Genomic DNA, 25,971 nt, shown 5'->3' with positions numbered 1-25,971 from the left:
TTGGTTGCTTAATCCTTCATTTGACAGCCTGTATTGAAGCTTAATAAATGTTCTTTATAGAAAACTATTGCTATTTGTATAAATGCATAACTCACAGTGGCTTATGGCAAAAAAAAAAAAAAACCTGCATACCTCAGAAGTCCTAGCACATGCAGAAAAGGCTTGGCCCTTATTGTTTATATCAGTGTTGCTTGACAACAGGCTGATAAGCCAGGCTTATTTGAGTCGTGTGGCTAAAGTAAGCATGTTCCACACTATCAGAGCACTTTAGTGCAATTTTATTCCATATGGATATTTCTTTTAAGATTTTATTTATTTATTCAAGAGAGACACACAGAGAGAGGCAGAGACACAGGCAGAGGGAGAGCAGACCCCATGTAGGGAGCCCCATGTGACTTGATCACAGGACTCCAGGACCACACCCTGGGCTGAAGGCAGGTGCTAAACTGCTGAGCCACCCAGGCTGCCCTATGTGGATTCTAAATCAGAACTCTGAGCAGGTGCCATCAGCCTGAAAATAATGTGCTGTTCACAATTAGCTCTTTGCTTGTTTTAACCTAGTATCAATTTATTTTTTTTTTTAAGATTTGTTTATTCGAGAGAGAGAGACCACAGGCATGTGTGAGAGCAGAGGAGGGGCAGAAGGAGAGAGAAAGAGAAAGAAAGAATCTCAAGCAGACTGTCTGCTGAGCTTAGAACCCAACACGGAGCTCTGTCCCATGACCCTGAGATCACAACCTGAGCCAAAACCAAGAGTCAGATGCTTAACAGACTGAGCCACCCTGGGCCCCAACCCAGTATCAGTATCCATGGAACTCTTCACTCTCCTTGCCCACTAGTACATCAGTGTACTCATCTACTTGGTTCCAAAAAGGTGGTACAAAATGAAGAGAAAACCCTGAGACTGAGCTTTGGGCTTCTGCTTCACCCTGCCCCTAAATCTGTGTCTTTAGCCAGCTTCCCTCGCTCCTCTGCACCTCTGTCCCTCCTCTGTAAATGACAATCTTTATTTCTAGAATTTATAGGCTGGAGTGTGTGTGTGTGTGTATACATTATATTAGGTCATGTTTCATGTCCAGTAGGGTTGTATATTTATGTTGTGTATTTACATTTTAGAGTAGCTGGAGACCTTTTGTAATCAATATACCTAGTGTATTCTGTCCATTTTGTACTATTTTTAGCTACTACTCAGAGTTCTGGTTTTATTATTTTTTAAAGATTTTATTTATTTATTCATGAGAGACACAGAGAGGGAGAGAGAGGCAAAGAGACAGGCAAAGGGAGAAGCAGGCTCCATGCAGGGAGCCCGACGTGGGACTTGATCCCGGGTCTCCAAGATCATGCCCTGGGCTGAAGGTGGCGCTAAACCGCTGAGCCACCCGGGCTGCCCCAGAGTTCTGGTTTTAGTATGTTTTACATTTATGGTATATTTTTTGCAAACATTCATCATTTATTTTATGTCCCCAAATCCCAACCTTTAATTATTAAGTTGATCTTACAAGAAAATTTAGTCTTCAATGACTGTTGTTTTCCAGAAAAACGTTGCCCCAAAAGCAGAGTGCCTGAAAGACTTTTGAAATCCAGTTCCTAGTCAAATTAGGATTTGACACTTGATAACAAAGGCATAGGGTTAATGACCAGAGTATTTGAGTCTAATATCATTGATCTAGAATTTGGGTATTGAATGCCAGACCTAGCATGATTCACACAAGCATTGCTCAGTAAATGCTTGTTGCATGAATGTATATCTGTACTCACCTACTACTTAATATATAGTAATGGAGTGATAGAAGAGAAAGAATAGAATAGAATGAGTCTTAGAATATAGGGTATGTATTAGTCAGCTCAGGTTGCCATAATAAAACACCATAGACTGGGTACCTTAGACAACAGAAATTTATTTCTCACAGTCCTAGAAGGTAGGAAGTCCAAGATCAAGGTGTCAGCCAATTTGGTTCCTGATAAGAGCTCTCTTCCTGGCTTACAAAGGTCCATTTTCTTGCTATATCCTCACATGTCAGAGAGAGAAAGAGAGATCTCTCTCATGTCTAATCATATAAGGGTATTAAGCCATCATGAGGGCTCCACTTGCATAACTTAATTACCTCCCAAAGATCCCATCTCTAAATACCATCACTTTGGGGTTTAGGGACTCACCCCATGAATTTCAGGACTGGGGAATACATTTCAGTCCATAGCAGGGTGAAAATACTTATATGTTTACTCACAGTCTGAGCTGTAATTTTACATTAGTGATTGGAAATTAGCCAGAAATCAAAAAGCTAACTGTTCAATGTATAGATTATATTGTTAGTAATACAGACAAAAGAAGATGCTGCTGGAGAAGAAAAATGACAAAACTATAATTACAGAAAAAATTTAAAAAATCATTTCTCATACGATTTATGCAGTTCTCAATCAAATAGAAACAGAGGTTTGTCGTGTTGTGTTGTGTTTTTCCATAGTGAATCTCCCATCATGCACTTGGACTTCTCACCCAGTCACTTATATTGACCTGTGATTAGAATCTTGGCCTCTAATTGTTGACTCACTATTTGAACCCTCGTGTTTTGCAACCATCCCAGCCTCCATGGGCTTCATGATGCAAAAGGTGATCCTTTTGTGTATCTCTTAGGGAACCTGCACAGAGGTAAACTGCCTTCAGCAGAAGGATGCCTTTGCCCTGCCATCACCTTGGTGGCTCTAAACCCTCTTCTTCAAGAGGGAAATTATGTGAGCACAAGAGTTTTTCTGTGCTCACCCATAAGAATACAATATGTCAACTATTCCAGAATTCTTATATAAGGACAGAAAGATGGACTGGCAGAAGAAATTATGCATTGACGCCTGTGTGGATTAAACATATCAGAACACAACTGGCTGTCATTCTGAATTTTCTCTCTCTGGATTTAAAAAATATAAAATGAGAACAGCAAAGACAGGTTGTGAGACGTCTGATTGCTTTCATAATATTGTTCAAGTTTTTAATTTGGTGCATTAAAGTCTCATCATACACGTGATGTTCTACTTGGTACGAAACCTTCCTTCTCAGAAAGTCAGTGCTCTGGGAAGAAACTTAAGAAGCCCTGTCAAGGGATCTAGTGAGGAAGTGATTCCTGGGACACCGCTGTCCTAGGAACGGTTTTGGGCAGTGATTTTGAAAAGCACAACAATTATCCATCTATTCCTCGCTTCTTTTTTTTTCTTTTTTTCCTGAACTTAAACTTTTTTTTTTAATGATAAATTCACAGAAAAGTTGAAATAACAGTCCAGTGAATCCATGTTTACCTTGACTTAGATTTCCTGGCCATTAACATCTTGCCATACCCACTCTGTTCCCGACAAATAAATGCACGTACTTGTCTCTTGCCAAACCATCAAAAGTAGGCACCGACATTGTGACCTTTCACTCTTAAACACGTGAGCATGTATCTCCCAAGATCAAGGGCATTCTCCTATCCACACACATCATTAGAGATATAATCATTTTTTTGTTGCTGCCATAACATTACCATAGACTTAGTGTCTTAAAACAACACAGACTCATTTTCTTACAGTTCTCTAGGTTAGAAGCCTAACATGTGTCTAAATGTGCTACAATCAAGGTGTCGGCAGGGCCATGTTCCTTTCTGGAAGTTTTAAGGGAAAATCCACCTCCTGGCCTTTTCCAACCTTTTTTCTTTTTAGATTTTATTTATTCATGAGAGACACAAAGAGAGAGGCAGAGACACAGGCAGATGGAGAAGCAGGCTCCCCATGGGGAGCCCAATACAGGATTTGATCCCAGGACTCTGGGATCACGACCTGAGCCAAAGGCAGATGCTGAACCACTGAGCCACTCAGGCGCGCCACCTTTTCCAGCTTTTAGAGCCTGTCCTCATTTCTTGGTCTCCTTCCTCCATCTTCAAAGGTAGCAACATAGCATCCCTCTGACCTTCCATTATCACATCTCTCTCCCTGACCACAGCCAGGGAACATTCTCCACTTTTAAGGACTTCTGTGATGAGACTTGGATTTAAAAAGCAGGAAAGTGCCTGTTGTTATTAAGGGACTCTACTCTGATATTTGACAGGTGTGTGTGTATGCCCCCCCCACGCCCCCACTCCCCGTTTAGCACTACCTGAGTGGACTGCTGAAGAAAGCCCAATTCCTTGATAAGAAGCAGTTTTCTTATGCCTTCAGGCTATAGAATCCCCAGGCAAAGTGAAACCCTAAAGCTATTGTAACTTGTGAGGGACGGTGGCAGCTGCGGCCCTGATTAGTAAACTAAGAACAGAAACTGGCTCTGTTCCCACCTTTGCCACAGTGTGAGAATGAGCACATCTTCCTCTGTGTGCTTTAGTTTTTCTGTAAAATGCTTCATCAGTGTTCCCTGTCTTTGGGAGGCCCAGTCAAGGAACACATTCATAGAGCCAGGCAGACTTAAACACCATATTTTCCAAACTCTGGGTTGTGGCATATTAGTGGACTAGGAAATCATTCTAGTGGCTTTAGTAGATCTAGGACACAGACTGGGTAATGGCATGGATCTCTAGTATATATCTGGTAAAGAATGGATGACTCAATAACCAAAAGACAAATAACCCAATTAAAAAATGAACAAAGGGGATCCCTGGGTGGCGCAGCGGTTTGGCGCCTGCCTTTGGCCCAGGGCGCGATCCTGGAGACCCGGGATCGAATCCCACATCGGGCTCCCGGTGCATGGAGCCTGCTTCTCCCTCTGCCTGTGTCTCTGCCTCTCTCTCTCTCTCTCTGTGACTATCATAAATTAAAAAAAAAAAATGAACAAAGGATCAGAAATGACATTTCTCTAAAGAAGACATAAAGTGGTCAATAAACACATGAAAAGGTGCTCAATATCATTAGCCATCAAGGAAATGCAAATCAGAACCACAAGGAGATACATATTTCTTTGGGGCACCTGGGTAGCTCAGTCAGTTAAGTGTCTGACTCTTGATTTTGGCTCCGATCTCATGGGTCGTGAGATCAAGCCCCACATCTGGCTCCATGCTGGGCATGGAACCTACTTAAGATTCTTTCTCTCCTCTCCCTCTGCCCTTCCCTTACTGCCTATGCACACATGCTCTTCAAAAAAAAAAAAAAGGCGATACATACTTCTTCATGTCTACTAAAATGACTGTAATTTTAAAAAAGATAATAGCACGAGTTGGCAAGGATGTGGAGAAATTGAAATCCATATATGCTAGTGGAAATTGGTCCAGTAGTTTTAGAAAACAATATGGCAATTCCTTGAAAGGTTAAGGATAGTTACCCTGTCACCCACTAGTTGTACTTCTAGGTATATATACCCAAGAGAAATGAAAACACATACCCACACAAAGATTTATACGTAAGAGTTCATAGCAGGGATACTCACAATAGCCTAGAAATGGAAACCAACCCTAATGTTCATCAACTGATGAATGGGTAAACAAAATGTGATTATCCATACAATGGAATAGTATTTGGTAATAATATAGGCTTGAACATGGATGAACCTTGAAAGCAAGGATGTTAAGTAAAAGAAACCTATCACAAAAGATCACATATTGTGTGACTCCATTTATATGAGGAGGAATCATAGATAAATGTCCAAATTAGAGAAATCTGTAGAGGCAGAAAGTAGATTAGCACTTACTTAGGGCTGGAGGGTCGGAATTGGGGATAAGGATGAAGTCTAATGGTACAGGGTTTATTTTTTCAGGTAATGAAAATGTTCTAAATTGTATGATCACTTAACTGTGATTATACAGAAAACTATTGAACTGCTCATATTCAATGGGTAAATTTTATGACATAAGAAATAGATCCCAATAAAGCCATTATTTTTAAAAATGCCCATGCCTAAGCCCCACCCATGACCAATTAATCAGAATTTTTGCAGATGGAGTTTGGCATGGGGAATTTTGTTTATGCTTTTCTAGTTCAGCTTTTAATATATATAGCCAGAGTGAAGACTAAATACCAAGATCCCTCTTGGTGCCAGAATATCATAAATCCTTGAGTCCAGTGTTTTGTACCTGTCGCAGTAAGCAAGCTAATTTTATAAAGCAAGAGAAAAAGCCAGTGGTCAAACATGCCACCCCCACGATGGTCTTGATTAATTTTTCTGGCTGTCATCTGTGAGTTGAAACCCAGTAACTACAATTTCATAGCAACTAGGAAAAAAATAACAATAAATTAATATTGTTCTAAGCCCCAAGCAGGACCCAGAAGTAGAGAAGTTGCTGGTATTTTATATATTCACCTTGATCGCAGGGAACACCCTGACTCATTCCAGGCTGTCTCTGCACAGAATTGCAGTCTGTTCAGTGTCATCTAGCCAAGCCAGAGCACTGCAAGGTTTTGCATGGTGGAGGAACAGTGGGCAAAGAAAGCAAATGAAATATCCTTGATTGTGATTATTGATGGAGATAAATTTCTATAGAGGACCAATTGCTTATTAAACGTGAAAAATAGCTATTCACATAAGAGTGTGCGATGAAATGCACATGCATAAAAACCAGTGAAGGATAGACTTAGTGATGAGTTTTAGCAGTTTCTAGGAAGAAAGAAATAATATTGTAATCAAGATAACTGGGCTATTTTATTCTTATTTATGAGGGTTTACCCAAGATCATTTTAGAAAAACAGTTTTTGAAAACCTGATTAAAGGACCCATCAGAATGGTATTGCCCCCATTATTTTTGACACAGACAAATTAAGTTTTGAAAGGGTTGAAGATTGAGCAGTTGTATAAAGCAGACATGATAAATGGATGTGTCATTGTCACATCTCGATAGAATCAGTCAGTATTATCAGGAATCTAGGTAGGTGACCAGACCTTTTTATAACCTTCATCAGTTTAGGCTCTGACAGATACTGGCTAAGTGATCTCTACAGGTTACCCTAGCATGTCTCACTTTCTCTGCCTATCCAGCAGAGCTAATTAATTCCCATGCCAAATAATTGACTCAATCCCCAACAGCATTGAATATGGCCAGATGTCATCATTAGGTCTAACATGTAAGTCAAGGCTAATGTGGAAAATAGAAATGACGTCAGCTGTTTACCTCCGAGAGAATTTAATGTAGGGAATTGGTTATACATTTTAATGAGGATGTATCAAACAAGAACATTAAGATAACCCATAGATTAGCAACAGCAAGAAGCCATTACCTCCCTTTAGCTGGACTGCCAAAGGACAGAGGAATTTATTAGAACACAGCATGGTAGGTCCTGGAGCCAAGAAGGAGATGCATCTGTTGCTAGAGACATCACCCGGAAGGCAGAGAGGGCAGGGGGTAAATGCCCTGCCTTCTCCTTTCCCGTTGCCTTTCAGTGTCCCCCACCCAGGGCCTGCCTTCATTAGTACCCAACTGGGAACCTAGAAAACAGCCTGTAGGGGTCAGTTCCCCTTCCCTCCCTGCCCCCCTAGGTAGAGATCAGAGCAAGAGAAAAATGAGGAATAGGTCTTAGGGCAGCCAGGCCTAGGACTTTTAGCATCTTATCCTTTTTGTTACTCTGATTCCATTCTCACCCATATGCCTATATTTTAGAATGTCCTACTTCTGCTTAATACCAGGTGCTATTCATCATATAAAGGCATTCCCTCCCCCTCTTCCCAGTAAGGGAGAGTTTTGCTCATCACTCATGGTATTCATCTCAAGCCTAAAATTTCCAGTGTCCTCCATGGTCAAATCAGATGTGGCACCTCATATCTGGTGACCTCTGAATAAAATTGGAAAGTTCGGGTGGCTCAGTTGGTTTAAGCATCCAATTCTTGATTTTGGCTCAGGTCGTGATCTCAGGGTTGTGAAATCAAGCCCCACATTGGGCTCCGCACTAGGTATGGTGCTCTCCCTTTCCTCCTGCCTCTCCTCCCACCTCTCTCTCCTTCCCTTTAAAAAAAAAAAAAAAAAAGGAGAAAACAAAAATTGGCAAGTTGATCACTACGAGCTCCTCATATAAGATAATGAGGTAGATATCACCTCAAACCCATTAGGGTGGCTGTTATTAAAAAATCAATTAAAAATTTTAAAACCAGAAAATACCAAACTTTGGCAAGGATATAGAATAAATGGAACCCCTGTGCATTGCTGGTAGGAATGTAAAATGGTGGAAAACAGTTTGGGAACACAGTTTAGAAAGCTAAACACAAGAGTTACCATATTACCCAGCAATTCCACTTCTCTGTACCCAAAAGAATTGAAAACAGAGACGTAGATACTTGTACACCTACCTACATGCGTGGAAGTATTATTGACAACAGCCGAAAGGTAGAAACAGCCTAAATGCCCATCAGCCAATTAATGGATAAACAGTATGTGGTATGTACATAACACTGAAATATCATTCCACCTTAAAAAAGGAATGAGACTCTGATATTACACCATGGGTGAACCTTGAAAACATGCTAATGAGCCTGATGCAGGACACATATCGTATGATTCCACTTCACTGAAATGTCTAGAATAGGCAAATTCCTAAACACAAACTAGAATAATAGTTTGCAGGGGGAAAGACAGAATGGAAAGTTGGTTTAATGGGCATAGAGTTTTGTTTGGGATGATGGAAAAGCTCTGGAAAGGGATAGTGATGGTGGTCATATATCGTGAATATACTTAATGTCACGGAACCGTATATTTAAAAATGGTTAAAACGGTCAGTTTTATGTTAACATATATTTTACTACAGATAAAAAGTAGTAGGGAAAGTGGAAAACAAAAAGAAACCATTGATTGGTATATGAGTAGATACGCTCACAGGCAGCAGGTGCTACTTCTTCCTTCCTTCCTGTACCTACCCATCCCACAGTGCTCTTGCCCTCTGCCCACACCTCAGCTCATCAGAGCTCACACCCCCCCCCACCCCCATAGGTCTTGAACTAATAAGCCTTTGTTCCTGAAAGGGCTGACTTCTTAGCAGTCCTGTCTTTATTAGGTTGGCCTGGGTGTTTCCTTAATTTCACTATGGACACGGAAACACGAAGATGGGTCCCAGGGAATCTGACGTCGGCCTGCCTGCCATTGCGGTGCAGAAGCTACACACTTCCCCACTGGCATCACAGTAAGCTCCCTCTGCTGTTGGTTCAGTGGTGAGAAGCCCAGAAGACGGTCTCTGCTACCAGTTTTAATGCAGTCGTGGTTTTGTCTTCTGGAAAACAGTCCTTCCTGAATACCTGAAAACCCACCAGCCCAAAATTGGGGGAGAGGGCAAGAGGAGAACCTCGGTGTTTCTTTCTTTCCTTTTCTTTTCTTTTTTAAAGATTTTATTTATTCACGAGAGACCCAGAGAGAGATGCAGAGACCTAGGCAGAGGGAGAAGAAGGCTCCCTGCAGGAACCCTTATGTAGGACTCAATCTCAGAATCCCAGGGTCATGCCCTGAGCCAAAGGTAGATGCTCAACCACTGAGCCACCCAGGCGTCCTTCCATAAGTGTTTCTAATCACGAGAGGAGGGACCTTTCCTGCTTTTGTTCCTTTTGACCCCTAGCTGAATCCTGCCCTTTGACCTCTGTCAGGCCAGCTCCTTGGGGCGGGGGGGGGGGGGGGTACTGGGTATGCAACAAGAAGGAGATTCCAGGAACATCAGCCCTGCCTTATACTTCTTTTGCGGTAAAATAAGTTTCTTGGCCAAAAACATTGTGGAGTAGGATATCATGAGCATGAGTAAGACCTTGAGGACGTCTAACAGTGGGGCTAGTAGGCATGTTTCAGGCAGGGAAAGCAGTTCCATCCTTCAAGTGGCTGCTACAGCCTGGATAAGATGTCTGAGTCTGTTTGGCTCTGTGAGCCATTCTTGCTCTTCTTCCCTACTTGACCTGGATCAGAGACGAAAGAGAGTGGAGAGGCTCTGCCCCCAGGGCAGGTAGGCAATTCTTACATAGCAGGGATCAGCAGTAGGAAGCTACGATGGAAAGTATTATCCTACTGAAGATGTGCCTCGCAAGCTGTTGAGCCATGGCAAAAAACCTTTCAGTCAGCATGTGAGAAAGTTGTGAGCTAGCATCACTCCTGGGACCATTTTGATCATCCTCACTGGGCGCCACAGAGGCAAGAGGGTAGTTTTCCTGAAGCAACTGAGCAGTGGCTTGCTACTTGTGACTGGACCTCTGGCCCTCAACCGAGTTCCTCTGCGTAGAACACACCAGAAATTTGTCATTGCCACTTCCACCAAAATTGATATAAGCAGTGTGAAAATCCCCAAACATCTCACTGATGCTTATTTCAAGAAGAAGCTGCGTAAACCCAGACACTGGGAAGGGGAGATTTTTGACACAGAGAAGGAGAAATACGAGATTACAGAGCAGCGCAAGGTTGATCAGAAAGCTGTGAACTCGCAAATTCTGCCAAAAATCAAAGCTGTTCCTCAGCTTCAGGGCTACCTCCGCTCTGTGTTTTCTCTCACAAATGGAGTTTACCCTCACAAATTGGTGTTCTAAATTTCTTACAAAGAACCTAATTAAACAACTGATCCATTAAAAAAAAAAAAATTGGGGGAATTGGCAGGAAGAGCAAGCAGTGAGTGTCCATGTCATGTGACCAAATAAGGCCCAGATCTGCAGATCAATCATTTTCAAGCTATGATGTTTCTTTCATCAGTGCATTCAGTCTGCTGAAAATGCAGAATTCTTTTTGGGGGGTAGAGGGGCCTTTCTAAAATTTCAGCCACTAACAGAACTATTTAAAGACCAAATGGAGACAATTTTCAGCATCTTTGGTAAAATTCTCTTAAATGAATTCTTGTCAGATAGACCTCCTTAAAGATTATAATTGTGGGGTAAAATTAAATTAAACAGGTTTTACACTCTTGACAAAAATCTCTTAAATGAATTCCTGTCAGATCAAGCTCTTTAAAGATTATAATTGTGTGCTAAAATGAAGCTTCACAGGTTTGACACTACTATAGCTTCATAGCACCTACGTGAGTATGTCGGCCTACTGCTGATGAGCCTGGCTCCTCCACAGGGGCCTCTGTCCCCAGAATGCACAAGCTCTGAGCTCTGATTCCTGTTCCCTGTGGGCCATGAACGAGTGCCTGTTACTTCTGAATTTCTGTTACTCCACCTTCTCAAGACAGTGATTGTTCTGCTGTTTCCCTCAAACACATGTCACGTCTTCCTTCATTAGTGGGCTCAGCAAAAGATGAAGAGTTCGTAGAAGTTGAGATCTAAAAAGAGGAAACAGTATTGGTCCAGAAGCTGGGTAGCAGTCGTCCTGGCAGCAGGACCCTCCATAGTGGACCCTCAGACGCCTCTTGAGGAAGCCTGGATCCTCTGTCCAAACCAACTCTCAGGCCAGCCAGCTACTCTCTGCCTCCCAGTTTGGCTATGTCACCGTAATATCCACGTCCTCTCATTTTTCCTGCTAAAATTCTTTTGTTTTTTTTTTTAAAGATTTTATTTATTTATTAATGAGACACACAGAGAGAGAGAGAGAGAGGCAGAGACACAGGCAGAGGGAGAAGCAGGCTCCATGCAGGGAACCTGATGCGGGACTCGATCCCGGGACTTCAGGATCACTCCCTGGGCCAGAGGTTCAACCACTGAGCCACCCAGGTGCCTCTCCCTGCTAAAATTCTTGATTGTGTCCCTTCAAAAGTTCCCTCATTTGTGGTAGGGTTTCCAAGTTTTGTTTTTAGTTAGAGGGTCCACATGCTATTTAGAGAAAATATGCAGAACACAGGGAAGCACAAAGTATGACCCAGCTACACAGTTAACATTTTGGTACATAGCTATCCAGTCTTTTTTAGTTCATACAGACATATAATCATTTAATTTTTTTAATATCCACAGTATGTACAGCTTGAGAACAGCTTATTTTACTCAGCTGGGGATCGTAGCTACCAATAAACCATTTAGCAAACATTTTTCTACGATATCCAGTGTTTTTACTCTATAATTTCTAATGACTGCGTAGTTTTCCATAGTATGGATATACCATAATTTATTTAAGGAATTAAAGGGTTTAGAAAAAGATCTCTAGTTGAGCAGCAAAAGCCATCCCCTTAAGGTGACTGTACCACATAAAAACCATCCACCACACTCTTTGACACACACAAATCCTCGAAGGAATGATTCTGTGTGTGTGTGAAATGGTTATAGCTGTCAATCATCGATTCCCCATGTCATGGTTCCTGTGCGTTGTTAGGCGGTGATTATGGATTCCTGTCAAATGAGATGTCTGCTATGTATTCAACATGAGGTGGTTTGTATTTTTCTCAGTCTGTTGCTCTCCCGTCGGAGGAGGTTAAGCGAATCTGAGTGAGCCAAAGGGAAATGGTATAGGCATCCAGTGCTGGAAACGCACAGCAGACATGCCCAAGGCCCAAAGATCCCCACACGAACAGATTAGACTCCTACATAAATACATTTGTCTTGATTGTCACATCCCACCCAGAGTTACACCTACATGCATAAAAATGCCTCCGAGCTTGTTTTTCAAAGCCGTTAGCCTCCCCTGTTGCTTTTTAACCACCCAGCTCAGAGGCATTTTTTTGTGTTATATCTATCAAAGATAATTAAGGGGCTGGGAGAGTTGATAGATAAGGACAGATTAAGAAAACTAAATATTTACGACTTGCCTGAGTGACAGCCACAGAGGAGACACTCTGTCTGCTGGGCTCAGATCAGGGAGGAGGACACATTGTTTGTGTTTCCCAGTAACTTGATTTTTAGGGATGTCTGAATGCAGAGAAAGTTTCTGAGGGTGACATCATTTATGTTAATTAGATAATCGTGTCAGTTAGGAATTGCATTTAGGGGCTGGGAGCAGTGAAACAGACAGAGTTTCATCATCCCTCCTGTAACACAAAGCCCAGAAGTGCACTGTCTGGGGCTGCACTGCAGCTCCATGGTGGCCTAGTGCACCCATGTCCTCCTCTCTGGCTCCATTATTCTCAGCATTATTTTCATGGTCAAGGTCACTTGGTGTTTGGAAAGCACTACTGCAGCTTCTGTGACTGCATTCCAGAAAGGGGGAGGGCAAGAGAGGCCCCTGCCAGCTAAGACTGCTTAAAGGAGCTTTCTTGGAAGCCCACTAACTGGGGCACCTGGGTGGCTCAGTCTGTGAAGCGTTGGCCTTCCACTCAGGTCATGATCCCAGGGTCCTGGGATGGGCTCCCTTCCTGCCTCTGCCCCTCCCTCCCCCTCATGCTCATGCTCTTGAGTGAGCACACACTCTCCCTCTCTCCTCTTCCCTTCCTCTCCCTCCTCTCTGTGAAATTAAATAAAAATCTTAAAAAAAAAAAAGCCGCTGATTTCAGCTTTCAATAATCCCAGCATCCTCTGACTAAGAAGGCAATGGGGTAATGGATACTGGCCAGGTGACTAGTGGTTTGTATCACAGTGATTGACCTCTTGAAGATTCTGGGAAGAGTGGACTCAGACACAGTGACATTTGCTGTGATGTTACAAGGTTCCATTTGTAAAACTAGCCCTAATTTACTTACTTCTGATGACTCATCTATTTCAATTCATTCATCATAGCATTACCCTGGGTCGACAGCAAATAAACCAGCCATCTCAACAGACCGTAGAACAGTAATAGCTACAGCCTGTTAGCCTTCACCAAGTTCCATGCACTGGGTCATGCACTTCACATCACCAGAATGATTGTTTCAAAATCCTCCAAGGGGGTTGGGAAGTGGATCAGGATAGATGAAAGAAGACTCCCCCGCAGGGGATTGTTGTACCCTTCTCTCTACTTTTGGAATTACTGAAATTTTCCCAGTAAAGGTCTATAAAGTCCCCCTCCTATTTCTGCATGACTTCATCTGAGGTCAGCACCATCACCCCTAGCTAACGATGCTCAGAGAAGTGAACCCAACATCACACAGTAGACGGCAGAGTCGGGATTCGGTGCCAGGATTGTGTGACTTTGAAGCCTGTGCTCTAACTCTTAGGACTCAAAGAAAGCATGCTTCCCAGACAGTAGCCTGAAACTAGTTAGAGATGCAGACCACGTGGGTCCCACCCCAAGACCTTTTGCAAGTCCCCTAAGTAAAGTGGGTACACACTCCTGGTTCCCGTCCTGGATTTCCATTGCCTCCGTGACCTCAGCTTATCCAACTCAGTCGGTCAATTATGACTTTTACTTTAAAATATATATATATAACCCTCTGTTGAAGTAAGAAGCCTAATGGTGAGTCACTACTGGTAGCATAAACATTCTTTAACCAGCTTTTAATTCACAGCAGTTGTTTCTCTGAACGTGGAGCGTCTGCTACAGCGCCGGGCACTACCTGCCGATGCGTCAATTAAGCATCGTTCTGGCTCCATGTCAGCTATTTCTCATCCCGGCTGGCTTGAAACTTAATTTGGTTTCTTCTACTTAAATAAAGCCTTTGCTTCGGCTTGCTTAAGGTGTTGGAGGTTTTAGAAAGCCTTGGGACTGACAGAAAACTCTCTAGGTGCCTGTTGCTACCTTCACCAGCGGCGGCTCTGCTTCCCCACCTACGTGGAATTTTCCATAAAAGACAGGATTTCTCTCCCTAGCATCCTCCGTCATGTCATTTCAGCCCTCTGTCTTCATGAAAGAACGGGTGCTGGGGAAATTAGAGCCCCAGCTCTGCCACTTGTGTGTCACGTGGACACAGTGAATTCCCATCCGAGCCTCCACTCCTGCATCCGGGCGGTGGCAGCAGCACCGGATTGTCTCCAAGGGCCCTTCTGACTCCCTCCTTCTGTGACCTCACAGGACTCAACTTTTCAGTCTCCCCCTCCCAGAAACATTATGAACATGCTGGGCTTTGTGTGAAGACCATCTGACTGTATTTTTCTAGTCAGTAAGAGGATCCAGCACTGATTTTTAATTGGTCTCTCTTTTCGAATAGTACATACCTTGGTCCCCTGGAGTTTATTTGCTTTGGGTCCCTTTTACAACCAGTAAATAGTGAGCGAATGAGGCCTGTCATCCATCTCAACTCTAATCTCTCTTAAAGAGGCTGGACCTTCTTTGCTTTTGAACATTTTAAAACATTTCCTAGCTGATTAACCTGGTGGTTTTATTATAATAACCTTCAAATCATGTATGTTTTTAATGCCTATGCTGTATTGGTCAACGTCCATAGCAGAAGAGGCAAGAAAAAGGCCACAGGAGAGCAAGCACCAAAGCCATCCCCAGGGACCATCACTGTCTAGGTGAGGCCTGTGCTGGTTCCTATTGAAGGTATGAGCATCAGGGCAACTCCATTCTTCTAAGAACAATCTTTTTCTGGGACACCTGGGTGGCTCAGCAATTGAGCGCCTGCCTTCGGCCCAGGGCATGATCCTGGAGTCCCAGGATCAAGTCCGACATCGGGCTCCCTACAGGGAGCCTGCTTCTGTCTCTGCCTCTCTCTCTCTCTCTCTCTCTCAATCTCTCGCTCATGAATAAATAAAATCTTAAAAAAAAAAGAACAATCTTTCTCCTACTGAAGTGATTTTAAGCAAGTAAATGATAGCTTTCTCACAACATTAAACCTAGGAAAGATGGCATGCTATGAAACACTGACAAATAACAACTACTGTGCTAGAAGTGCCTAAAAAAAAGTTTTGCCCACCCCTCTCTTTTTCATGCTGAATGTGAAATGTGTTTCTGATTTGTTTCTCAGGGCAGCCTTCGGCAAGGAGTCAGAAGTTCTTATCGGGAACCTGGGTGACAAATTAATCCCTCCACAAGACATCCTCCGTGATGTCAGTGACCTCAAAGCATTGGCCAACATGCACGAAAGCCTGGAGTGGCTAGCAGGTCGGACAAAGTCAGCCTTCTCCAATCTTTCTACATCTCAGAGTAAGTATCTGTTATGGCGGCAGTTGTGGGGACAGCAGAGGAACTAGACTGAGTAGTCACATTTGAAAGGCGGGTGCATATACCTGTCCCATATGAGGAAACATCCAGGTTGTCAGAAGATCCTGTGCTAGATCTGTGCAAGAATTCTTCTTGGGAAGCACCTCTCATATTTTGTGATTCTGCTAAAAGAAATAATCTCAGCTTCCCTGTGTAGGGTGTGGAAGGCCAAAGAAAGTTCACGTTCACACAGCTTCATGTTAAACCTTCAAAACAGTAAATCATGTGAGAACACACCACTGTGTCTCAAGAACAGAGAGCGATACCTTTGTCCTCCTTACAGCTTCTCAAGGGTATAAACTGAGTCTCAGAGCTGAGCACACAGCTGATGTTTACATTTTAACCACTATAAAGCTAATGAAAAGTGTCTAACAAGAGAATGATAGAAGTAACGAAGGATCCAGGAAATAGAGACCATGAGAAAAACAGTGATTCCCGAAAAGGGATGGCTGAAGATGACTTACAGAATTCAAGGCAAGAAAGAGCTAGGATATGAATTAAAACCAGGGAACTTTTTTCCAATTGAGGACCAATGACTCTGAGAAAAATAATTTGAAAACTTAGGGCATGGCCACTTTATGCACTAGCTATAAGATAAATATTTTAGGGCACATTTCAAAGCATTAGTTCAGAAGTATGTGTTAGGTCATTAAAATAGAAGAAAAGATAAAAAAAAGCAAAGAAAAAAAACAATAGGAAGAAGGAATAAAGGTGCTGACAGATTCAAATGCATAAATAAACAACAGGAAAAGGTAAAATAACAGCAGTAACATGAAAGAATCAAAATCAGCTTTAAACTTAATATTAGAGTTAACTGTTAGGCCATAATTAGAAGGAAAAGGCCAGCATTGTTTGGATCGTGAACCTCAGAGTAAGTTATTTATTGTCATTGTCTTCTGAAAAGTCGTGATATGGTTAAGCAGGGTTTCCAGCCTCAAGGTGGAAGAGGTGTGGATGAAGCTCACAGGGGTAAATTGTCCCCTGAAATACGGGCTCCTGGAGTCTCGGAGTCCCTTGAACGCCCACTGCTTCACGAGCCTCATGTTGGTGATATAGCTTAGCTATCCTGGAGCTCAGTGGTGGGTGGGGAGAATGGAGGAAGCATGAGCGAGATTATATGCTCTGATTCTAGAAATCTTGAAATACTACTTTTAATTTATACTTTTATTTTCGTGCTTATTATTTAACATTACTTTTTACCTGTGGCTACAATGACACATATGTATTCTCGGCATCTGTAAGGATGGGATAGTTTGGGCACAGGGTTGGGTCTGAGCAGATCTGCAAAAGGAGGTATTCTTGAAAGGCCCTTGACTTTCTTATCCTGCATCAGGCAACCCGTCACAAGCGGTAAGCTCAACCATCCAGTTTATCTCCCAGCCCCACCCCGCTCCACCAAAAATAAAAGTCAGAGCTAATTTCCCTTTTGCTAATTGCCAAACAAACAGTTCTGAAAAGGGAACACATACTTCTTTCCCGGTTTCCTTTGACCTTGACAATTGTAGGGCTGCTAGGGGTCAGTTTAGTCAGTTTACCAGTGATGTCTGGAAGAGGCCCTCTTGTTTGGTGGGCCAGCAGTGTTAATAAGCAATCCCTTATTTCCAGTGGCTCAGCATTCTAGATTTCTACTCTGTCCATCTTAAGAGGGTTTTTGCAAGGCAAAATAGTCCATAACTTCACAGCAAGCCCCTGAGTTGATTCACACAGCTAGCCTGGCATTGGCTGTTTTCAAAAGGAGAAGGATGTTCTCTAAGTTATGCTCCACTTTGTAATTGCACGATATACCTGTTGTGTTCATGTCACTGAGAGTACCCAGTTCACTTGATGTCTAATTCTTGTCTTTAATCATCTGTTATTCTGACAAAGACCTCGTCTACCACACCCATTAATACTTTGTCGCCTGTGTTCACTTCCATTTTATAATACAAGCTGTACTCTCTCTCAGTTCCTTTCAGGGTGATTATTCCACCCAGTGAGTGATTTAAGTGACTGTCAGCATTTTGATGATCATTATAAAACCCAAGTGAGCTGTAATCACTACTTATGTTGTCTTTGCTAAAACAAAGCATTTAGCGAACCTGGTTTATTCTGCTAACAACAAGCCTGGCTCACCCACACTCGTCTGTTCTTTGAATTCCCAGGAGAGATGCCCATTGATGTTTATGATTTGAGCAAAGCAGGGAATTCTCTGATAATGGGTTACTTTGATTGCTCCATGTTCAGTGTGACTCTAGAAAGGGAAGAAGGGATAGGTCTTTATTATTCTTTATGAAAAGTGAACCAAATGATTGCCTCAACAAAAGTGTTTCCAAATCTAGAAGCTAGATAACGTGAAGAAAATGCCAGCCTTTTATCTAGCAGTCGTGGGTACTCAGCCCGATGGGAAGAAATCCAGAAAAGAAGATTTCAGGTTGGTTTCTGGCTCGATATTCTGTTAACTATTTGGTGAATACCAGGCTTTGGTATAATGAAGAAGCTATTGATGTTGATGGAGTGGAAGAATTTTTCAGAAAATTATTTTCATAGTAGAGTATCTCTCCAGATATTACAGCAGGACTGTTGTCCACCCGAAACATCTCACATCATACAGAAGAGAGTACTGCATTTTAGTGCCAGGACGTGGTTGTCCATTTGTCCAAGAGGTAAAAGCTGACATTTCTTCAAAGATAATTTTTCTGTCTCTTTTAGTGTTTACTTAAATGTCACTCTGTCTCTTCACACTTGAAAGGGTCTTCTCACCTCAGATAGGTTCTGACTACGTCAAAGGCACCGCTCTTACTTTTGTCCTAGAACATTCCTTGGTTCCTTCTCCTGGTATCCCCCACCACTCTTATCTTCCTTATACTTACTCTACTTAGGATTCTTTACATTGAAAGAAACAGACTAATTGAAGGAAAAATAATGCATTGACTCATAAAACTAGTAAATCAAAGACTTCAGGTGTGGCTGGATCCAGGTTGACAAGACAGCCTCATGTCACAGACATGCTCACACACCTGTGCATGCTCTCCTGCACGCTCTCATTCTCTTTCTCTCTGCCCCCCACCCCACCCTTCTTTCTCCTTTCCTCTGTCTCTTGGTAGTTTCTCTTTGTTGCTTTCCATCTCAGGCATGCACTTTCTATATGGCAACATCGTTGGCCACCAGCAACCCCGGGATTATTTGATCCCAGACAAAAAGAGCATTTTTGCCAAGAGCTCCAGAAACAGTTCCAGAAAAGTCGTGGATTGACCCAGCTCAACAGTCTCTCATGGGTTTCTCTGATTCTCTTTGTATAAGCCTTGTTTTCTGACTCTGCTTTTCTCCCCACCTGCAACTCAGTCTCTGTCTCCTGCTCCCTCTTCTAGAATCCCTTGATGTTGACGTGTTTTCAGCACAGAGAAGTCGAACAGGATCATATTTCATATTGGGCATTCAGGTCTAAGTTTATACATATTTTTCCCCCATTGATCACAGTTTCAGCCTTGTAGTACAGACTCCAGATAACATCTGTCCTTTGTACTCTCTGCTGTTTGTAAGGATCCTAAACAAAGACTCTGAGATTAACTGTTATGGTTAAGAAAATTCTCAGCAAGTGTGACCTACATAAAAATCGTTGGAGTGCATTCAATTTGAACATTAATGGTTTTCCTTTATATTGTATTCTTTTGTTTTAGAGATGTGTGGCTTTTAAAAATAGACTCCAGAGAACCTGAGGGGCTCAAGGGCTTATTTTGTCTACATTGCTTCCTCAGAGGGCCTCCTCTCTGTCTTGGATTCTGTAAAAAAAACAAACAAACAAACAACAACAACAAAAAACCACTCCAGGATTAGAGATTCTAAAACTTCCTTAATTACATATTCTGCTCTTTAAGTAACCTTACTATCTGGGAGGTCATTTTCTCTTTCTTTTTTTTTTTTTTTCCTAAAATGCCTTCCTTCAGTCTACCCCCCTTTCTTCTGTCCTGTTCTTCAGAAATTAACTGTTGAATATTTTCTCCATAAAATACTAGATGTATCTGAAAATACTTCCACAACCCCTACCTGCCCATCTCTAGATAGTAAAGACTTCTGGCCTGGCAGTCTCAGTCTCTGAATTAAGGGCAACCAAATGTGGCAGAATTTGGAGCCCAGAGCAGGTCCACGCACACTCTCTTGGATGGTGAGCTTGGCTGTTTGTGAAAGTGGGGCACTTCTATAGGTTCCTTTGACCCAGGCTATCCGCCTCTGCTTGTGGTTCCCGTGACTGAAGTTCTTGCTGAGCCCATGTGCACAGATGATAAGCAATAAACGTCATACCCTAGTCTTTTCCAGTCTGAGAAACCAGAGGGTTAAAATAGCCCTTTAACCTCCAGGGTGAGTAGATGTCATAATTTTGGTTCCTAGAATTGGTTTGGGAATCACAGTGTTAGTTTTACAATTTTTTATCCACTTTTTTTATTGTAAAAAAAAAACCACGTAATATTAAATATGCCATTGTAACCATTTTTAAGTATGTATGTATGTATGTATTTGAAAGAGAGAGAGTGAGAGAGAGAGAGAAAGAAAGAGAGGTCGTGACTTGAGCCAAAACTGAGAGTCGGACGCTTAACCAACTGAGCCACCCAGGTGCCCCCTTCTTAACCATTTTTAAGTGTACAGTGCAGCAGTATTGAATATATTATTGTGCAGATCTCTAGAACTTTTTCATCTTGCACAGTGGAACTCTAGATCCATTGAACCATTCTCCATTTCCCCCTCCTTCCCAGCTCTGGGTAACATTCTACTTCCTATTTCTATCAGTTTGGCCTTAGATACCCCCTTATATTTGTGGAATCATACAGTATTTATCTACTAGTGACTTGCTTATTTCACTTAGTGTAATGTCTTCAAGGTTCATCCATGTTGTAGTGTGGCCCATGTGACAGAATTTCCTGCTTTTCTTATGGCTGAATAATATTGCATTGTATGTATATACCACCTTTTTTTTTAATCCATTCATCTATCAGTGGATATTTGGGTGGCTTCCACCTCTTGGCTATTATGAATAATGCTGTGATGAATATCCATCACACTTTCTTAAAGTGGGATTAGTGCTAGGGATCTCAGAAATCGTTTGGTCCAACTCATTTATTTTGCACATGAGGAAATTAAAGCTTCATAATGGTCATTCTGTATGTCGATGCCTGAACTGGAATGGAAGCAAGCCTTCAAATTCCCAGTTTAATTTTCTCTCCACTACATCACTTTCTTGCCCAGGACCAAGATTAAGTACTGGCAGTGCTAGTAGGGCCATTCATGCCATATTGCTATTAAGCCACCCAGGAGGGGGTCATCATATTTTTTTGGTGCGAGCACTTTAATGCCAACATTTAACCTGTGATCATTTCTGATCATCATTGCTAGCGTAAAACCAGAATTTCTATTCCTTAAATTTACAGAATTATTGCACATGTCCCTTTTGAATTTCATCATAGTTGTAATAGAATATTTCTCAAATTTGTCACTATTTTTGTTCTACAAGTATTTGCAAACTCAGAAACTGTGCCTGTAGTACCCATGTTATGTAATATATTCTAGATACTGCACTGTCCTATACAGTAGCCACTACCCTTGTGTGGCTATTTAAATTTAAACTAAATGAGACTAAAAATTCAGCTCTACAGTCACACTAGCCACATTAACGGCAATGCAGTGTTTCCCAAACTTAGCAGTGAATTCTCTCTCCATAGAGCATCTTACAGGACTTTGCTTCCATTGGACTACTTCTGGGAAACACTGTCCTATGCTATATTTATGTAATTTATTCAGCATCTTTCATTCTCCCAACACAGTCAGGCACAGGACAGGACAGATGTTTTACTCTTGCAGGAATGCAATTTCATGTAATTGGCAAATTTGCACACCATCAGACAATTTCTATTGCAATTTTGTTATTTGATTTGTTTAATCATTTTTAGAAATGTTCAAGTCAAGCAATATAAAATGACCATGGTTTTCTTTTTTGCTTGTTTTGAATTTGGCTGTGATATTGATGCCTCTCCAATCACTGTGCACCTTCCTCCCAGTTCCCAAAACTCTAGTTACTAATAGAGTTGCACACCTCAATTCATTTTCAAATGTTCATGTGTCTATTGTAGGGGTCCAGGGATTGATTCTTTTATTAGAATTTTTATTTTGAAATAGTTGTAGATTCAGAGTAAAGTTGAAAAGATGGTACAGACTTTCCATATATATCACACCCAGTTCCCCCCTACTGTTAACATCTTACATTAGTATGGTACATTCATCACAACTAATGAGCCATTATTGATACATTACTATAAACTAATGCCTTTATTAGAATTTTCTTAGATTTACCTAATGTCCTTTTTCTGTTCCAGGATCCCACCTAGGATATCATAATATATTCATTCTGTCTCTTTAAGTTCATCTAGACTGTGACAGCTTCTTAGACTTTTCTTCGTTTTTGATGACCTTGACAGTTTGGAGAAAAACTGGTTGGGTATTTTGCAGGATGTCCTTCAATACAGGTTGGCCTAATCTCTTCTCATGATTAGACTGGGCTTATGGGTTTGGGGAAGGCAAAGCAGAGAGATAAAGTGCTATTCTCATCAAATCGTTTCAAGAATAACTCCTATCAATGTGACTTATCACTGATGATGTTCTGGGATTGGTTTGTATGCCTCCAATTCATGTAGTCCTCTCCAGACAGTTCTTTCTGAATTCTGGAGCAACTTTCCACTTTTCCACCACAAATTGCTTTGTGTGTTTATCTTTCTAGTGACTATTTTTTCATGATGAATGCATCTGTTATAAGCCCAATGTTTGGACAAGTTGAATGGCTGCTTAAAAAAAATAGTTGTCGACCTACCTTAAACAATTATGCAGTTGATATAGATTATGTAATCTTATGGTTCTGAAAGTCTCTGTCGGAGGAGCTGTTTTTTCTATGCTGAGCCACTTGATTAGGGCTTACAGCTACTTCTTAGTTGCCATATGTGCTAAACACTCTTTAGTTAAATGTGCACAATCATATTTCAGACAAAGCCATGCTGAGATTAAAAGAGTTCCCTGAATCTTCTGTACTAAAAAGCCTTATTTTCACCCACTTTCATTAGGTTCCAATGTGCAGTGTTGACTCAAAACCTGTGTATGAATGAGACTTGCTTCCTGGGAAATGTTAAGGAGCAGTTCTCAAAGTTGGCTACCTGTCAATTGTAATCAGCTTTTATAATTCTGATGCTGGGCCCCACTGTCAGAGGTTTCCATTTAATTGTTCCAATATGTGACCTGGGCACCCCCAAACCAATCAGATCAGAGGTTGAGAACCACTGTTTTTTAAAGGATTGAGTCACAGCCTTGGCTTATATTAGAATCACCTATGGAGCTTTTGCTCAGACCCTCTGGGAGAGAGGCCCAGACCACTGTGCTTTTTATCATCTCCCCAGGTGATTCAACAAATAGCCAAGATGGAGAACCACTGATTCAGAGGCACCCCCCCCACACACACACACACAGTGTCTTCTTTAATTTCTCTTCCTCTTTATATTAGGGAAATTCTTTGTAGTTATTTTGCCAGTTCTCTTCTCAAAAGCTTGGTATTAACATGACTTCCATTTTCTGGACAAGAACACCAGACACAAAATGGTATACCTTGAGTCCATGCCGGAGTCAGGACAACAACCCACTTCTGCTTCGCAGTGTTTAATTAGTCAAACCATGTCTCACATTTGGTTAAAAATAAAAACATTCCTCTTACCCTTCTACAGCCAGCCAAATGAGAAGGGCAGAGGAATCCTTGTCTCCCTTAATTCAAAAGGCTGCAATTGCCAAACCAACTGAATGAATGGGAAACTGTTTACAAGTCAGTTGTATCACTGAAAGTAAGGATGGGAAAGGTCCAGTTGTCTGTATACTCCCATCTCTCATGTGCGTGGTTTTGTGGCATACCAGGAGGCCTTTATGCATTGCCTACTATAATTTAACATTTTCTAGAAGATGGAATATGAATTCTCCCATGCTAGTGCTCACTGTCCTGGGCTTTTCCTGACTTCCTTGTAAATGAAAGATAAAATTCAGACCCCTCCATGCACACACCTACAGCTGTATGTTTTTCTGCCTTGACACAAATGTGAATAAAAATGTCCCTAGCCAAGATCTCATGGGATACTGTCCTGTTTCAGCTTTGCATTTGTCAAACTATTAAGTCAGAGTTTTCTCTGTCATAATTTCATCTGATTATTTTTAATTAAAACTCCATGCATGGTAATTCCTCTCTTGCCTACAGTATTTACAAGTTTCAAATATTTGTAGACTGTTATCAGACAGTTCGTCGTCAGGCATTGCTTAGCCCAACTCTACATATTTAGTTTCTCTAATCATCTTCATGAGCTTAGGCTTTCTAGGCCATCATTGGTTTTTGGTGTTATTAGTTGTCATCTTCTTGACTCTCCTTCTGTGTCTTTACTTTTGCCATCCTTCTTCCTCTGTTGGTGATACCTTCCACATTCACTGCCTTGGTTAATTTCATGATCATGCTTTTTTTTTCTTTTTCTAAGATTTCATTTATTGATTTTTGAGAGAGAAAATGCAGGTGAGTGGGGAAAGAGACAGAAGAAGGAGAGAGAGAATCTCAAGCAGACTCCACACTAAGCATGGAGCCAGATATGGGGCTCTATCCCACAACTGTGAGATCATGACCTGAGCCAAAATCAAGAGTTGGATGCTTGACCAACTGAGCCACCAAGCACCCCTCATGATCATGCTTTTTACTGAGAAAATTAAATTACTGCAATGTCTTACATCTTCTTCATGAGTTTCCTGTCCAATGTCCAACTCTGAATTTATTTAGATCTTCTTTAATTGACGCTACTTTTACATTTGTATGAGCTTTTATCACTTTTTAAAATAATGTCCAAGTATGTATCCATGTTGTACCAAATTTCACAACTAATCATATGTTTTGTAGGAGTAAAAAACACCAAATGATAATGTTATGATGATTCCATTTTGTTCATTTTCAGTCTTAATTGTACTGCGTTATTTATACACTGATTCAAATTCATCTTAAGGAATTTGCATGGAAAGTCCCTTTGCTTAGGGTATTCACCTGATTCCTAGGACTCTTTTGGAACTCTGTTGTTACTAACAGTGGAGATGCTGGTGGTTCTCTCATTTCCTAAGGAAGACCATCTGGAACCCTCTAGCTCTTTCTCCACATTGATGCACTATGTACCATTACTGCTGATTATCATCCCAGCTTCAGGCTGACCCATATTGCTTTACTTCTAGTGCATTTTAAATACTGGTACACAATGATCAGTCCTCCTCTTAAACACATCTACTCTGTTTTTTCCCTTTCCTCTCATTGAGTGCCCTCCTAAACTGGGGCCATTTTTGCCTCTTCCTGACTATCTGTGATGTTCTTTTAATTCATGGGCTCTTTCCCATACTTGTCCTGGGCAAGAAAGCATGTAACACATACATGACTTTAAAGTCAGGTGCACTTGGGGACATGTGAGGCAAGGTACTGAATCACTATAGGGAAATGATTTAGCCTTCCTGAGTGGAATAAGTTTATTTACCTGTTAAATAGAAACAATGATACGAAGTCATTGGGTTCCTAAAACCATTAAATGAGATGATGAACTTGGGAGTTCTTAGCAGTGGGTGCTACATGGTATAGGGACTCAGTATGGGGTTCCCGGGGTTCCTAATTTCAACTTTCTCACTAGAGCTCTCATTGCTCCCCTCCCTCAGTGCTGAGCCTTGACCTTCCTCCCCACCCCTTTCAAGGCTTCTCTTTGATCTCAAGTCTTGTGGTTGCTTTTAAAACTCCAACATCTGTGCTCCTGAATCATTTCTGGTAAATCTTGGCTCTCCCCCCACAGAGTTCCCCAGTGTTTCAGAGGTCATGGGAATGTCTCTGAGAATAGACCTGCATGTAAAAGTCACCTCTGTCTACAAGCGCCCATCTGAGAAGCCAAAGTTGAATCTCAAAAAGATACCCTTTTTGTTCTTCAAAACTATGAAAAGAGGACTCAGTTATTATGTAGACAGAACCAAAAACAATTCCCTTCTTGTCAATCAGCTAGCTGGTCATCTGTAGGGTTCATTTTCCTGTCCTGAGAACTGATTAGAAAGCAGTACCCCACCTCCCTCAGCAAAGAGGTGACTATCGATTGTGAAGCGACAGAAGGCT

The 25,971-nt window shown here is 41.6% G+C and overlaps 1 protein-coding gene and 1 pseudogene across 2 annotated transcripts in view; both read left to right on the top strand.

Moving 5' to 3' along the window:
• EXOC4 (exocyst complex component 4) overlaps window positions 1–25,971 on the top strand; it is a 746,310-nt gene that overhangs the window by 618,797 nt on the left and 101,542 nt on the right. For both annotated transcript variants that reach the window (XM_055307533.1, XM_055307534.1), the window contains exon 14: window positions 15,574–15,752. In XM_055307533.1, the coding sequence (XP_055163508.1) occupies window positions 15,574–15,752 (179 nt within the window). The remainder of the gene's footprint in view (window positions 1–15,573; window positions 15,753–25,971) is intronic.
• LOC129498269 (60S ribosomal protein L6-like) lies at window positions 8,274–10,468 on the top strand (annotated as a pseudogene).

This window comes from Nyctereutes procyonoides, unplaced genomic scaffold (assembly GCF_905146905.1).
Source record: "Nyctereutes procyonoides isolate TBG_1078 unplaced genomic scaffold, NYPRO_anot_genome, whole genome shotgun sequence".
NCBI classification, from domain to species: domain Eukaryota; kingdom Metazoa; phylum Chordata; class Mammalia; order Carnivora; family Canidae; genus Nyctereutes; species Nyctereutes procyonoides.
The sequence above is the reverse complement of the archived record's forward strand: the minus strand, read 5'-3'. Positions and strand labels throughout refer to the sequence as shown.